This window comes from Ovis canadensis, chromosome 3 (genome assembly GCF_042477335.2).
Source record: "Ovis canadensis isolate MfBH-ARS-UI-01 breed Bighorn chromosome 3, ARS-UI_OviCan_v2, whole genome shotgun sequence".
NCBI lineage: Eukaryota > Metazoa > Chordata > Mammalia > Artiodactyla > Bovidae > Ovis > Ovis canadensis.
Genome location: NC_091247.1, coordinates 139652886 through 139668127, shown reverse-complemented (window position 1 = coordinate 139668127; position 15242 = coordinate 139652886). Strand labels below are relative to the sequence as shown.

Below are 15242 nucleotides of genomic sequence, written 5' to 3'. Positions count from 1 at the left end.
CTCCCAAGTGGTCCTAGAACCTCCCTAGAAGAGGGAGGGAGGCTTTGGGCATAAGAGAAGCTTCCCTAAGCAGGCTGGGCCCTGGCCTTCTCAGGCCAGGTGGGGTCCTGACTCTGAATCAGCTACCCACCCCTCATCCCTCTAGGGCTCCTGAGATAGAAGGCTCCAGACACAGACTCTTGTCTCCAGGGCCCTGGTTAGTCCAAAGGAGGCTTCAGGAGACTCAAAAGGGGGTTCCTTGTGCTTGAGGAGGGGAGAGGAAGGGATGGCCTCCCTAAGATTCTTTGGGCCCCAGATGGCTGTTAGCATAACTGACGGCATCTTGACCCTTACAGTTCCTCCTGTCCTTTCCCTGACCTGACCTAGGACCATACTGTGTGGTAAATCACTTCTTTGCCATCAGGGGCTTTGTGGTTAATAGATATTGCTTAATAATCATTAAGGCCAGGTGGCCCTATGCTCTGTTGATCCTCAAGCAGTGATGACAACCTTCCCTGACAAGACTAGTAACCTATTCATAAACCTTGACTTAGCATTGCATGTCCTGTTTCAAGCAGCTACCCCTGAATCCCAAGTTAAATATAACATTATCCCTGTGGCCACTTGGTGGTGTAGAGTGCAGTTGCGAAAGCTTCTGTGTTGTTGTCGGCCAGATCTTACCGTGTGAGTAAGTTACCCTGTAATAAACTTATCCATTGATGATATGGAGCTGCTTGCCTTGTTTTTTTTTGCTTCAAGATACCTTCTCAGTTAGGTGGGCATGTTTTGTTCCCTCCATCCTCCAACAGGCCCCCCAAGTATGTACTGATGTCAGTCACTAGGTCAGGGCTCCTTTCCCTGTCTCTGCCTTCCCCATCCTGAGCCTCCCAAGGATGGATGCTCTGACCTGAGGACATTTCTGGGAAGGGTCATTGCCCTCAGGAATTGTTCAGGTGGAAGCAGGTTACAAGCTTTCTCCCCAGAACCTAGGACACAGCTCTTTGCTGATGCCTGAAATGCCTCCTTTCCATCAGTTCCATCAGTGAAGCCACTGTAGCCAACTTGTCTTTCCCTTCCACACTGTGACCTTTTGCTAGGTTAAGATCAAGTCAACAACAATAATAGTAACATCATTTACTGGGTGTCTGCTATGTGTTGGAACCCAACTGAGCTCTACATCCATTATCCCATTGAATTCTTATGATAACCATGATATAGTTTCTATTTTATGGACAAGGGAAGTGAGGAGCAGAGTGGTGGAGTAAAACTCCCAAGACACACAAACAGGCTGGGATGGGAGAGGATCCAATCCCAGCACTTCTGATGTCACTACGCTCTACTGCTCTCGTGGGGAGGAGCCTGGGTTAGGACTCAAGGATCTACTGTTAATATGCATTGTATCCTCTCTGTTTCTTGGCTTCCTCACCTCTGGATTAGGAGACTGAACTCAAACATTCTTGTGCTTGGCAATTCTTAGTCTAACTGTGACACTTCACACTGGCGCCTTTTGCATTGTCTTGGCTTGGGTCCTGGAGTGCTGGCGAGGGAAGACTGGGGCTTGGGGAGGTAAGGGTGTAATGAAAGACTCTAGGAAATGGCAAGAGGCAGAGGTGAGTGGAGGTCCTGTTGCACGATGTCCAGGGGAGGGGATTCTCATTCTGCCCTGGAGTAAGCCCTGCAGGTAGATAGAACCTGCCCCCAGAGAACTCCATTTCTGAGGTCATCCTCTGAGTGTGGGATAGGACACAGACTCAGTCAAGACCTAGAGAGCTTGGTAACATTTTTATTGAAGCAATTTGAGGGGATAGGCAGGCACCGGAAGCAGGAGAAGTGTTCTGTCTATGGTGGGAAATGCAGGCCTGGACTGCACTCAGCATCTCTGGGGACACCAAGATCAGCTCTAAGCAACCCCAGAAAGGACTGTGGCTGCCAGGGATCTGGGATGAGGAGCAAGTGGGGTACCTTTGCGGGAACCCATTTGGAGGCAGAGGGATGAACAGGCGAGCTAGGGACTCACAGGCTACTTCCCTGCTCCTGGTGCCTCTTGTGATTCAGTGCATGGGGGTCAGCAAAGCGGTGGGTCTTAGGCCTTGGGGCCAGGGGCCTTAGAGGGGAGGCAGTGGGGCAGGGGGCCCTTTAGCTCCTGTAACTCTTGCTGGACGAGGTCTTGGAGATGATGCGCACGCTGGAGCTGGTGCCGCTCATGCCGCGGCCGCTGGTGGAGCTGAAGCTACCGCCGCTGCTGCTGAAGCCGCTGCTGCCAAAGCCATAGCCGCCCCCGGTCATGCAGAGGCCGCCGCCCCCGCTGTAGCCCGAGCCCCCGGAGGAGGAGACCACGGCTGTGGAGAGAAGGCACAGGGCACACTGGCAGCCTCGTCCCTGGGTCTTATGCCCAGGCGCCTCCCTCCCACAGGCTCCCCGGGGAGCCCCACGGTCCCCATCACCCGCTGCCTCAGCGAACACAGGACATGGCAATTTTCATAGCTTGCCCAGCTGTGACCACAGAGGTTTCTTTGACAGGCCTGAGAGGATGCCCTTACTATGATACCCCTATTTTTCAAGGGAAGGAATAGGTGCAAAGACACCAAGTGGCAGGCCCAAGGTCACACCTGCCGGAAAGCAAGGCTTGGGCCCCTGAGCCGTGTTCGTCCCTCCTCTCTAGCTGGGGCTTTCCCACTGGGTGAGACAGGAGGTGGGCATCACAGGCTCCCAGATGGGTGGGGCCTGACGGCTATACAGGTGAGCCTTCCCCAGACAGGAATCCCCTCTACTGCCTCCCTGAGAGGCGATCCTTTTGTTTCTGCTCAAATCCCTTCTGCAATGGGAAGCTCCCTGCCTTGGAGAGCAGCTCCCCACATCCTGTGGAACATTTGAAGATGCTTCTTCAACCTCCCCTCTCAGTGTCTGGTTCTCCAGGCGAGGCATCCCTGTTCCTTTAACTCACTAGTTTCCAGCTCTCTCTCATCCTGGTTTTCCAGCCTCCCTCCCAGGGCCGGACCCACGGGGGCCCCAGGGAACTCTCCATCCCATGTCCAGTACGCCACACTCCATGGATGCCGCTGGAGCCTGCTGGGTCCTTCTGCAGAATGAATCTCCCTGGCTTCCTTCCTGGGACCTGAGGGCAAACCTCTCTGCTCTCTTGTTCAGTTAATTTGCTTCAATTTTCAACACAGGTCTTTTTAATAGCCTCTTGTTAGTTTGAATTTCTGCCAGAACTAGCTGAGAAATCAGGTGTTCGGATGAGAGAGCCGTTGCTTTGTGAGTAGTCCTGTCCCATAACTGAGGTCCTCAGGGATTTGGGTAGAGTGGGTTTATGCTTCCACCAGAAACCTCTCTTGACCCCACTGGGAGGAAGGGCCAAAGAAGAAAGGGGTCTCCACAGAGCATCTCAGAGAATCTTAATGATATCCCTGCCCCTGCTCATTCACTATCTGTTCACCAAAAATGATGCTGTTAGCTTCTGTTTTGTCTCCCACTTCTCAGTCATCCCAAGACATTTACTCACAGATATTCACGGGCCCGACACCTTCTCCGGTGAGTCTGTTGCAGGAGGGGAGAGAAAGACATATTTCATTTGCTGAGAAGTTAGAGAACCCTGGGTTCTTTGTATTTAAAGCTATCAGCACAGAGGGCTGGCTGTGCTCTCGGCACTGTGCTGAACAAGACTTTTAATCATCCTATTAGCTGTAGGAAGCTGGTGTGACTCTGAGAGGGGACATTAGAAGAGAGAGCAAATCCAAATATACGGCGAAATGGGGAGACAAACTCGTGCTCACTATGTTGGGAAGGACAGTCAGATGGTAGGCCTCTCTGGGCAAACAGAGCCCCCGAGCCTCGCCTTGTCCTGAGTGTGGCCTCATTGATCACAGGGCCTGGGCAGAAATGACCCTGCCGATGGCCTTCCAGGTAGTCACGGACCACCTCCTCCTGACACCTTCTATCCTGGCCCCTGCTCTGGGTCCCATCGGAGCTCAGGGAACGACTTCAGGACACTGCAGGAGATCACTGAGTTTTAGGTCCGTTTCTATTCTGAGCATTTCTGTTTGGGGCCTCACACTGTGGGGGTCTTGGCTGCTGTGGCACTGCTACAGTGCTCCGGTGGCATCTATCTGAACCACAGCAGGAGGAGGAGCTTGCCCACCTGCACTCCTCGCCCTCCAGCAGCTTCCTGTAGGTGGCGATCTCGATGTCCAGGGCCAGCTTGACGTTCATCAGCTCCTGGTATTCACGCAACTGCCGTGCCATGTCCTGCTTGGCCTTCTGCAGGGCCTCCTCCAGCTCGGCCAGCTTGTGCTTGGCATCCTTAAGAGCCAGCTCCCCACGCTGCTCAGCATCAGCAATGGCAGCCTGGAGCGTGGCACACTGCCAGGAGGACACAGGAATTGATGAAATTGTCCACAAGGAAGGAGGGAAGATATGGGCTTTAGGTTAAAAATGTGGAAGGATTTCCTGAAATGGATTTCATGCAAAGGAGGTTGGATGGAGTATCATCATCTTTAAAAATAAGATTAATCTATGTTCTCCTTGGATACTTTGTGACTTAAAATGGAGAAATGGTTTTCAGGGTCCCGTTCAATATGAACTTCTCTGAATTGTGGGTAAGTAAAAAGTGAATCAGTTTTGCCATATATGCCTCCAGAGGACAGCATCTTTCCAAGAGGAACTGATGTTGGACAGATCTCAGAAAGAAGGTCCTGGCCTCCCTGGTAGGGGCAGAAGACTACAATTTTATATTACTGGACGATCATTCATCTGGGGAGAACTCTCTGCATGGGCTGAGGCAGGGGAATGGATGAGATGGCCAATGGTTCCTCAGCCCTACCTGCTTCTTCACATTTTCAATCTCAGAGCGCAGCCTCTGTATCACTCGGTTCAACTCAGAGATCTCCATCCTGGTGGAGCGGAGGTCTTCCCCGTGCCGGCCGGCAGACCGCTGCAGCTCCTCATACTGGGGGTCAGGAGACGGACGAGAAGGGGCGGTGAGGCCAGAAGGTGGTGGCTTCCCAGGGCCCAACAGGGCTTCTGAGGCAACGCTTAGAGGCACCTCCCTTTGCACGCAGCTGTCTCCATCAAATCCATTGCACTGTCTCTTGGCTCTGCCCCTCACTCTCCATATCCAAAGTCCACTCCACAGGTGGACCTTCCTATACCCCAGCTTTGGTCCTTTGTCTTCATAGTCAGATGTCTCACCCCCACAAACTCAGCGTCATTCGGGGGTGCTTGTCACTTTCTAATTTTAAAGCTCATTCATATTTGTTTTTTCCTGGCACCAGGTCTTGTATCCCCAGAGACTCCTCAGCTCTAATCTGGAAAATGTCATTGGGTAACCCCTAACCAGCCTTTGCTCAGCCTCTCAGCCCCAGCTATTTCTACCTCTCATCTCTGGATGCAGGAAGCTAAACCTACCTCTTGCTCTCACCCTCCCTCTCTTGCGCCTGCTAGTACTAGCGGCCGGTACTGTTCAGCTGTCCCTGGCCTCTCCTCTACAAGGCATCAGAGGGTGTTCATCCTCCTTGGGGCAGGACTGACCACCTCTTGCCTTTGTCTGGCTGTTCCCCCAGGTCCTGACGATGCTGCCTGAGGAGTGCTCTGACAGAGTGAGCCCCAAGCTGAATTCAGATCTCTTCAAGTCCGTCAGACTGGGAGGACAAGGCTTTTATCAAATCTGCCTTTGAAATCTCAGTTCTCTGAGACTGTTTCATGAAATTGACCTTGACACCTCACCTTGATCTGGTACCAGGACTCAGCCTCGGCCCGGCTGCGGTTGGCGATGTCCTCATATTGGGCCTTGACCTCAGAGATGATGCTGTCCAGGTCTAGCTTGCGGTTGTTGTCCATGGACAAGACCACGGAAGTCTCAGAGATCTGGGCATGAAGCTGAGCCAGCTCCTGCGAGGAGGTCCACATGGGAAAGCTGAAGTTGGGTGTGTTTGTGTGCTTATGTGTGCGTGTACCTGCGTGTGTATTGTGTGTGCGTGTGTGCACGCATGCATGTGTGTTGGGAGACTGTGCCCAGCACCCCAGAACAGACCCTGGCACTGAGGGCCTCCCTTGCACCACAGGACTGAACATAAAGGGCTGGGGGGACAGGAGGCAGGTCACCAGGTGAACACCTGCTCTCTATCTGCACAGAAGGAGCCGCGGCTCAGGGAGCTGTAGCCGGGTTCTCCAGAGGTCACTCCCACTGTCAAGGGCACGCACCTTGTTATAACCTGTCAGTTCTGCGATGTCTCACATTCTGAGAAAATGCAACCTTTCATTCCAAATAAAGCAATTATCTTGGGAAAGAAAGCTGAGTCAGAAAGAGCTGGAAAGCTGTGCTGTCCCAGCCCCATTTCCTAAACTTGCTCCTCCCTGTTCCCCGGGGAAGGGAAACGGAAACCCCCTGGAAACAGTAGAAAGACCTGAAAAATTCAAGCCTAGGATCTGCCAAGCAGGTTAGATGGCATCTCTGAGCCTCAGAAAGACTAGTCCTATTGCTGCCTCCCATGATTTCTGTGAGCGTTAAATATATTCACGTTTGTACGGGGCTTCCCTGGTGACTCAGATGGTAAATAATCCTCCTGAAAGGCAGGAGACCTGGGTTCGATCCCTGGGTTGGGAACATCCTCTGGAGAATGGAATGGCTACCCACTCCAGTATTCTTGCCTGGAGAATTCCATGGACAGAGGAGCCTGGTGGGCTATGGCTACAGAGTTGCAAAGAATCAGACATGACAGAACAACTAACACTTGTATAAGATGTGTTTTGAAGCAGAAAATCCACAAGTAATTTGTTAATGATGACTTTACAGAATCATCTAAAACAGTGGTTCCCAAAATGTGATCCTCAGACTAGTAGTATCACCATACTGAATCACAGTTGGTGCTCTCACAAGATCTTTAGGAGATTCTAATGAGCTGTACAATTTAAGCATCACTGATCCAAAGCCCAACTCTTTAAGCAACAATATCAGTTGTTAATTAATTGTTAATTCCTTTCTTTATTAACAATTGGTTCATGAATTTCCTGATTCAAGTAGTTATTCTTTTGTTGCTGTTAGGTTGTAATTTGCGTTTCCAAAATTGTTTTTCCTGATAGTTGACCTAGCTAGGGGAGTCTCAGCCTGCAGGATTGCTGCTCAGCATTGGGAGCCAATATCACTCTGGTTTTCAGCATTGAAGTGAATAAGCAAAGAAAATGATGGGGTTTTTTTTTTTTTGCCCCCAAGTGGGTGGTCATTGAAGCCACTTGAAGACCCAGAGTCCATGTTCCTGCTCCTGGAACATGACCAGATTGTGTTGGGCATCACACACATGCAACCCCATGAGCGGATTACCTGTTGTTACCAGGCCCACCTGCGATGCACACAGCCCCCTGCATCCCCACCTCCACATCACTAACCTCATCTCGGCTGCTCCCCACTCACTGATTCTACACCGCTCACATGGGCCTCCTTCTGGCATTTCTGGATCCTCAGTTCCTTCAGGTTATCACCCACCGTCTGCCTGCCACTGCTCCCTGTTGTCTATTTCTCCATCCCCCCTCAAATAGGGTAGTTATTTGATTTTCTCCATGCTGCCCATCTCCGGGGAGCTCCAAGAACTTACGGCCTTGATTGCATTTGCCCAGTGCTGTGTTTTGCAGCCTTGAGCTCTGCGTTGGGCTTATAGAGGCACACAGCAAAACGCCTCTTCAGGGGAGCCAGTTCAATATTTTGTGTGCTTCTAGAAACACCTGAAGGCTCACTAGTTGCCACTTGATCTGCATAATTACATCATCCTGCAGTTGCCATGGGAAAAGTAACAGGTAAATCTGAACTGGGCTGGGTGAGCTGGGTTGCTCAGATCATTCTATGGAAACCGCAAGTAATTCGCTCACAGGCAGCTCTTTTGTCTGACCCACAGAACATTCTTGAGTTTCTCACATTATCTGATCCACCAGCTGCCCTGGGAAAACTCACATTCTCCCTTGGTAGGGGAAGCAACATCTACCGCATCAATTCCAACTCAAGCATGGGGTGAGGAGCAGAGGGGTGACCAGGGAAGGGGCCAGCAGCCTCTGTGCTCAGCCGCGGCCCCCAGCCTCCAGCCCTTCTGGGGGAGCCCCCGGCCCTGCTTACCGCTTCGTAGAAAGACCTCAGGAAGTTGATCTCGTCCATTAAGGCTTCCACCTTGGCCTCCAGTTCCACTTTGTTCATGTAGGCAGCATCCACATCCTGGGCACAGAACATGCAGTCACTCCGAGTCCCACCCTTCCTGGGCTAGCTGGCCCCTCTGTCTGTGAGTTAAGCTGGAGGACTTCAGCTCCCGGGGACAAGAGCATTTCTCTCTCCCAGGCTACAGATAGAGTAGAACTTACAGGGGGATCCAAACTCCGTGTGGACCAGGTTCTTGGGGATCGCCCATCTGCTCATCAGCTGGTGCTACGTGGAGAAACCTTGCATGTCACCTCCTTGCAGTGAGGACAGCCTGAATCATCCTGGGCCCTTGGGCCTCCGCTGCCTGTGGCCTCACCTTCTCCCTGAGGCATCCCCCTCCTTGCACTCTGTCCCTTCCTCCCCTTCCCACATTGCTGCTCCCGCTCTTCCTCCCTCTCCAGATTAGCTTCAGGGCTGGATCTCCCCTCCTTCTGCCCATCCACACTGAGCAGAAGGGTTCACAGTTTCTGGAGCTGGGCGCCGTCCTATGCCCATTCCTGAGCCTGACTTGAGGTCTCACAGACTCAGCTCAGCACAGGGCTCATTTTGCTTCTCCTTTCCCTGCATAAGATCCACGTTGGGGAGGGGACTGGTGTTAAGATTTATAGCTCGGACTTGGGTGTCCTGGATCCTGACTCACTTCTGGTTATCTGGGTAACCTGGGGCAACTTATTTAACCTCCACGCACCTGAGTTTTCTCACTTCTAAAGTAAAACGTGCTTCCAAGATTGGTTATGCAAATTAAATAAAGCCTCGTATACAGGGCCGCAGACTGATGTGGCAGCTATCACTCCTGGGAGGGGCTCCCTGGGCCCGGAGTCAGATCAGGGCACCCCTGTCTCCTCACCTTCTTGAGCACCACAAACTCGTTCTCAGCTGCTGTGCGCCTGTTGATTTCCTCTTCGTACCTGTGGGGAGAAGGAAGTGGGTGGATGTTCAGAGCGGGGCTTCTAGGAGTGAGGTCCAGTGTAGGGGTGTAGGTGGGAATCCAGAGCAGACTTGGAAAACACACTGCTGAAGTGTTGCTCTCCTATTACACATGTTCAGTTCAGTTCAGTTCAGTCACCCAGGTACTTCATGTTACCCAACCCCAAATCCATCACACAACCACCCCTGTCCAAACAAAACCCAGACTTGAAATAACACAAAACAGAACTGCCCCTCATTCTTTCTGAGGTCTTCCTCACAGCTGTATTCTCAGAGGTCCCGTGAAGGGGTGCGATGCTTCCTTTTACCCCATGGCCTCGCCTAAGCCAAGAAGAGGGACAGAGATCAGTAGAGGGGGGCAGTCTGGGCCAGGCCGGCGCCTGCACCCAATGGCGCCCTCATGTTGCCTCACTGTTCTGTTCTCAGCTGCTGACCCGCTGCCTGGGAAGCAGAGTCTTTAGGCTAATAAGAGACCTCCCTTTTCTCCCCTCCACCAAGTTTCCTCATCTTCAATTTGCCCCTGAGCAGCAACCCCACTCTCCCTAGCGCCCCCCACCCCACTGATCTCTGGGAAGGAAGCCTCAAGTCTGCTCTAGGTAACATTCCCCACCCCACCTCTTAAGCATCAGCCAATCCCACCTTCTCGGAGGCTTGGGATGGCTGAGCTGTGGAGGGGGCTTCATCCCTTTTCCCTGTTGGCTGAATAACCCAGGGCAGGTCCCTTCACCTCTCAGAGGCTCTTTCGCATCCGCGAGGCAGCTTGTTGTTGGCTATATACGAACCCGCGGGATGGGTGCCACTAGACTCTCCCTCACTTTTCTATTGCGCCTTTTGTCTACAGAATCTTCAGTACTGTGCCTTCTTCCAAGTTCTTTGGGAAAACGAATCTGATTTTTCTTATTGTTTCCCAAAACTGTCTTTTCATTAAACATGGTCATCTTTGCTTCACCCAACTCCATGTAATTGTCTTTCTCTGTTTCCCAGCTCACAGTCCCTCTGGCCAGAGGGAAAGCCTCAAGTGGCCCTGCACAGGCCTCTTAGACACCTACCACAGGAACACTGCTGTCCTCTAACCAGCAGCACACTCTCCAACAGATCCCCCATATACCTCCAATGTGCATTTTTTCTTCGCGCCCTTGAGTTTTCTGTCTCTTCCTCCTGGAAGCCTTCTTGGATTGAAATACTGTTATCCCATATTTGCATGATATTATAAATTATCTGTCAGCGCTTGTTTCTCTTGTCTATGTTCGCATCACTACATGCATTATACTTAATCATCAATATAATGAAAATAGCTAACACGTGTTAACAGCTTACTATGTACCAGGCACTAGATACCCTATTGAGTATTTTACAAGCAAGTGTTGCTTTAATATTCTCAGTCTCCCTATGAGGTGGGTACTATTAATATCCCCTTTAACAGACTAAAGAACTAGGACTTAGAGAGTTTCACGTTCTTTAGATATTGAGTCAGTAAATGATTAAGCCAAGATTGTAAATCTGAGGATTTCGCTAGTGTCTAGTGGCTAAGATTCTACACTCCCAGTGTGGAGGGATCCAGGTTCAGTCCCTGGCTGGGGAACTAGATCCCACATGCCTCAACTAAGACTTGATGTAGCCAGATAAATAAATAAATATTTTTTTAAATCTTAAAGAAAAATGATTGTCAATCTGACTAGGTTCTCTAGCACTGTTCAGCAGAACTTTCTCATTGATAGAAATGCTCTATACCTGCCTATATTATGGGACCCATTAGTCATATGTGGTGACTGAGCATTTGAAATGTGGCTAGTGTCCTTGAGGGCCTGAATTTTAAATTGATTTTAATTTTAATTTAAATTTTCCCATGTGGCTTGTGGTTAACATGTTAGAGCAACTCTAAAATCTGGGCTCTCAGGACCTTATACAAATGGTAACAAAAACTGGTTTGGCCCAAGAACAAACATTAAAACTAAATTAAAACCGTAGAAATAAGAAATTGTTTGTATCTTTAGATATGAGCACACCATTATGTTTAGCAGGGTGTGTGTGTGGTTCCAGGGAAAAGGCAGTAGTTAAACCTTCTTGTTCTTCATACAACAGCCTTGGCCAGGGTTGGGGTGGATATGTGAACGTTGTGTAAATCAGCAATCAGATTGAGGTGAACAAACGTGAGCATGAGATTCTATGGGTTCAGTTCATCACTAATGCGTTGCTACTTCTATAACACTGGATGGGTCATTTGCTATCTCAGAGCCTCACTTTCCTCATCTCCAGAGTTTTCAGGGTTGTATGTATCATGCTCTGTGTGCCCATATGAGTTATCATTTCTAAGCCCAGCCCCTCCCCCAAACCTCAACATTCTTTTTTTTTTTTTGGCTGCACAGCGCACGTGTGGCATGCAAGATCTTAGTTTCCCAGTCAGGGGTTGAACCCCTGCCCTCTGCATTGAGAGCATGTAGTCTTAACCGCTGGACCCCTAGGGAAGTCCCTAAGAGCCCCAGTTCTTTTCCTGGGTCCACCTCTGTGTCCTGAGTGTGAGCCCTATTCCCCACTGGCTTGGGCATTTCAGGAGAGTCCGGCACCTTCCCCGGAGCCTCAGGGCCGAGCTACCACTCACTTGTTCTTGAAGTCCTCCACCACTTCCTGCATGCTCTTCAGCTCCACCTCCAGCCTCGAGCGCTCTCCCCCCAGGCTGTCCAGCTGCCGCCTCAGGTTGTTGATGTAGCCTTCAAACATGGGCTCGAGGTTGGCCCGGGTCGCTTTATGCTCCTGCAGGAGGCTCCATTTTGTCTCCAGGACCTTGTTCTGCTGCTCTAGGAACCGCACCTGCCGCCGCCAGAGGTGAGAACCCATGAGCATGTCTTTACAGCCGTTGCCTCCAGAGGGCTCTGGGATTCAGGACCCTCGACAGTGCAGGGGGGAGCCCTGCAAGATCTCAGAGTCCAGGTGGCAGGCTGGACTCCTTGTTCTCAAGCTGGCAGGAGCCTGGGATGTAAATAGCCAAGCCCATGTTGGTGCGATGGGGCTGGGAGAATGGCTAGTGGCTGGTTTTGGGGGTGAGAATAGGCAGGAGGGCCAGAGTGCCAGGAAACCATCTGAATACATCAAACCATGCTGATGTGTGGTAGCTGAAGAAAAGAACACTCCACCACATTACTTTGGTTCCCAGTAAATGGGCAAGAGGTTCTTGGCAGAAAGTCCACCCATTTGCTTTCAACATGATTTCTCTAGATCTAGAATCTGGACTCAGTTGCCACCACAATCCAGGAATGCTGGAGTAGATCACTCTGGAGTCACCTTAGGGGGATCTGGATACAATTTCAGACATGTCCCTCATAAGCTGTGTGGCCTTGGACAAGCCTCATCTTGTCTCTATTCTCTGAGACCTCAGGTTCCTGTGATCTTGTGCTACTAATCTGGTTTTCCTGAATTGCACTCAACTGCTCCTCAGGCTGGGAGACAGCCTCGGGAACATGTAAAACCTTTGTCTCTAAACTAGTCCTTCTGTTGGGAGCAGCTGGAGTGACACACAGCCTCAGAGAATGAAGGAACAGAGCCTCCAAGACTTTGGAATTGGCAGTGTGCCTACGGAGGGTCTTTAACAAATGCATCCCACTTCCGCTTTCTCTTCCATTGTCCTGGCTCCAAGTCCTCCCCAGCCACATGCCTTCATTCCCCAAGACCCCGCCAGATGAACTGTGGAAATGCAGGGCCCACATCCTTCCCCTCAAAACCGGGCTCCTGGAAATCTCACATCTGTTGGTACAAACATGACATCAAGTGGAGGACATGGGTGATAAAGGTTCAGCAGTCCCCGTGGTTACGTTTATACATTCAAAGGTCTGAGTCCATATGATGAGGCATTTCATAGCCTGTTAGACCTGCAAGAGGACTTTGGAGTCCATCTGTTCAACCCAACTGAGGCCTGAGAAGTTGGGGATTCTCCCAGCAGGAGAGCTGACGATAGGAGCTGGTTACCCCTCAGTTTAGCCCTCTTTGTTTCAGACTCCAGGATCGGAGCCTGAAAGATCTAGATTTTTGAGCTGGTTTTTCCCAGATGGAAGCAGTTAGCTCCAATGTGAACTGGTAGTACTGCACACTGGAACTGGGGAAACCTTTAGGGTTCCAGGCCAACAGCAGGGGAGACTCAGGGCTGATGTCATGACTTTCCTCTCACCAAAAGGAAAGTCTGAAGCCCTGAGTGCCTCCCTTGCCAATCAAATCAATAGTGAGGCTGCCAAGGACTTGCCCCAGTTGCCTGGCAGGGAAAAATGACCTCAGCCTGTGAGGTGAACTTGTAACCTTCCATTTCTTGATCCTCTGCCTCTGAACCAATTCCTTTTGCTGTCTAATTTTAAGCCAAGTTCATGGCTATCCATCAAGAGAACAATATTCTCGCAGTGGGTCAGACAGGTCTGGTGCCCAAAGATGAACATTTTTCTAATCTCAACAAAGTGGAAAACCACTTCCTCCACACCCCTGGCCCCCAGGACCTCAGAGAAGAACAGAAAGCTGAGATATTCCTGGGTGCCACCTGCTCTCCTGGCAGGAACCCCATGGCCCTCTCACCTTGTCAATGAAGGAGGCGAACTTGTTGTTAAGGGTCTTGATCTGCTCCCTCTCCTCCTTCCGTACCCGCTGGAGGGACGGATCGATCTCCAGGTGAAGGGGGGTCAGGAGGCTCTGGTTGACGGTGACCTCATGGATACCTCCAGCGCCAGACATCATCCCACCTCCAAATCCATAGCCACTGCCAACTCCTCCCACTCTGCACCCCATGCCCCCCAGACCCAACCCATAGCCAGCACCCCCGAAGCTGGTCCGGTTGGAGCGGTAGCCACTGCTGATGGAGATTCTCTTGTTACCCCCAAGGCTGTGGAGGCTCCTGGTTCCAAAGCCTCCTCCAAAGCCACCCCCGAAGCTCTTCCCACTCTGGACCATGGAGATGGAACTGAAGCTGGGCCTGCAGCCTGAGAGGAGGTTGGCTGAGGAAGCGCTGAAGTTCCGAGAGCCCCCTGACTTGATGGTGATAGAGGATCGTTGGGTCATGGTGGGAGCTGGTGTCAGCGGGTCAGAGGAGTGAAACTGTCACAGGGATGAGCAGCCTTCCAAGTCTAGCTCTCCACAACTCTCCTTGACTTTTATCCCTTTCGAGAACTGGGCTTGGCCAGAGAAGATCAAAGACCACTCTGTTGAGTTCATCTTAATGGTATGTCTGGACACGACCCATCTTCTTGCACCGCTCATCATCACAGGGAGCACCCCACCCAGGGCAGGACCAGGCCTGGGAACTGGGACCTGGGGCAGGCCTGGTCCCAAGCCCCCACCCCACCCCACCCCGCAAATCATCCCATGTTCTCAGCCACATGCTGCAGATATTCCCATGGCTTTCCTTCTCCTCCCCTTTTCTTGAGTCTTGGACTCTGAAACCATACACTTGATTACAGCCTTCCCATCATGGTCACTTACGAGGGAAAATTTTTTTTATTGAGGATTTCATCTGTGCCAGACCATATGCAGGTCAGTTATAAGCATTAAGTTACTTGATTCTCATTGTGAGGTTGGACAACAAGAATAATAATTGCCAATATTTATGGAGCAGCAATTATAAGTAGTGCTTTCCACATGTTTCTCATTCAAACTTCACAGAGCAGGAAGGGGTAGCTCTTATTATTCTTGTTTTGCACATGAAACAGTTGAGGTGTAGAGTAGTTCGGAGACTTAGGACCCAGCAGTCCGACTGCAGGTCACCGGCTCTGCTTCACTAGCAGATGGCGAGGTGGCTTGTTTGAGGGAAGGAGCAAATTCAGGATTTCCCTCCACATTCCTGTGCCCTCTACCCCTCACCCCAGCGGCTCATCCTGTGGTCACCCTGAGGGCCAGGGACATATTCTCAGTGTCATTTCTCTCCTTCCTTCCATCCTCTCCCTCCAAACCTTCCAAATGTTAGCCCCTGGTTTTACACTCATCGTTTCTCATCCTAGTTCATGGCCCCTTCCTTCCCTTCCATTTAACTTCTTGCTCTTTCACCCTGGACAGCTGTGTTTGAGATCCCTGGTTCCCAGAGCCCATCGGTGTGGTCCTGAGCACTGACCCAGTCCCTCCAAGCCCACTCGGGCTGCCCCAACTCTGGGTGATGCCAGGGGCTGAGGTCTGATGGGAGGTGTCCAGAGCC

General features: G+C 51.1%; 1 protein-coding gene across 1 annotated transcript; it reads right to left on the bottom strand.

Annotated features, from left to right (window-relative positions):
- Nucleotides 1-2115: 2115 nt before the first annotated feature.
- Nucleotides 2116-14116, bottom strand: LOC138438192 (keratin, type II cytoskeletal 5-like). Its single transcript, XM_069586385.1, has 9 exons — nt 13637-14116; nt 11685-11893; nt 9006-9066; nt 8081-8176; nt 5704-5868; nt 4802-4927; nt 4121-4341; nt 3485-3519; nt 2116-2318 (listed from the first exon to the last, which is right to left on the bottom strand). Exons 1-9 carry the CDS (start codon nt 14114-14116, stop codon nt 2116-2118), a joined length of 1596 nt encoding a protein of 531 aa, XP_069442486.1.
- Between the last annotated feature and the right edge of the window lie 1126 nt (nt 14117-15242).

Bases quoted from the DNA above. Each gene is read 5' to 3' on its own strand.
- LOC138438192 (XM_069586385.1), bottom strand. From the start codon at position 14,116: ATGACCCAACGATCCTCTATCACCATCAAGTCAGGGGGCTCTCGGAAC. The intron at 9,067-11,684 runs GTGAGTGGTAGC...TTCTCCCCACAG, and splicing joins GTGGAGGACTTCAAGAACAA to GTACGAAGAGGAAATCAACA. The intron at 3,520-4,120 runs GTGGGCAAGCTC...CTCCTGCAACAG, and splicing joins CTGGAGGGCGAGGAGTGCAG to ACTCACCGGAGAAGGTGTCG.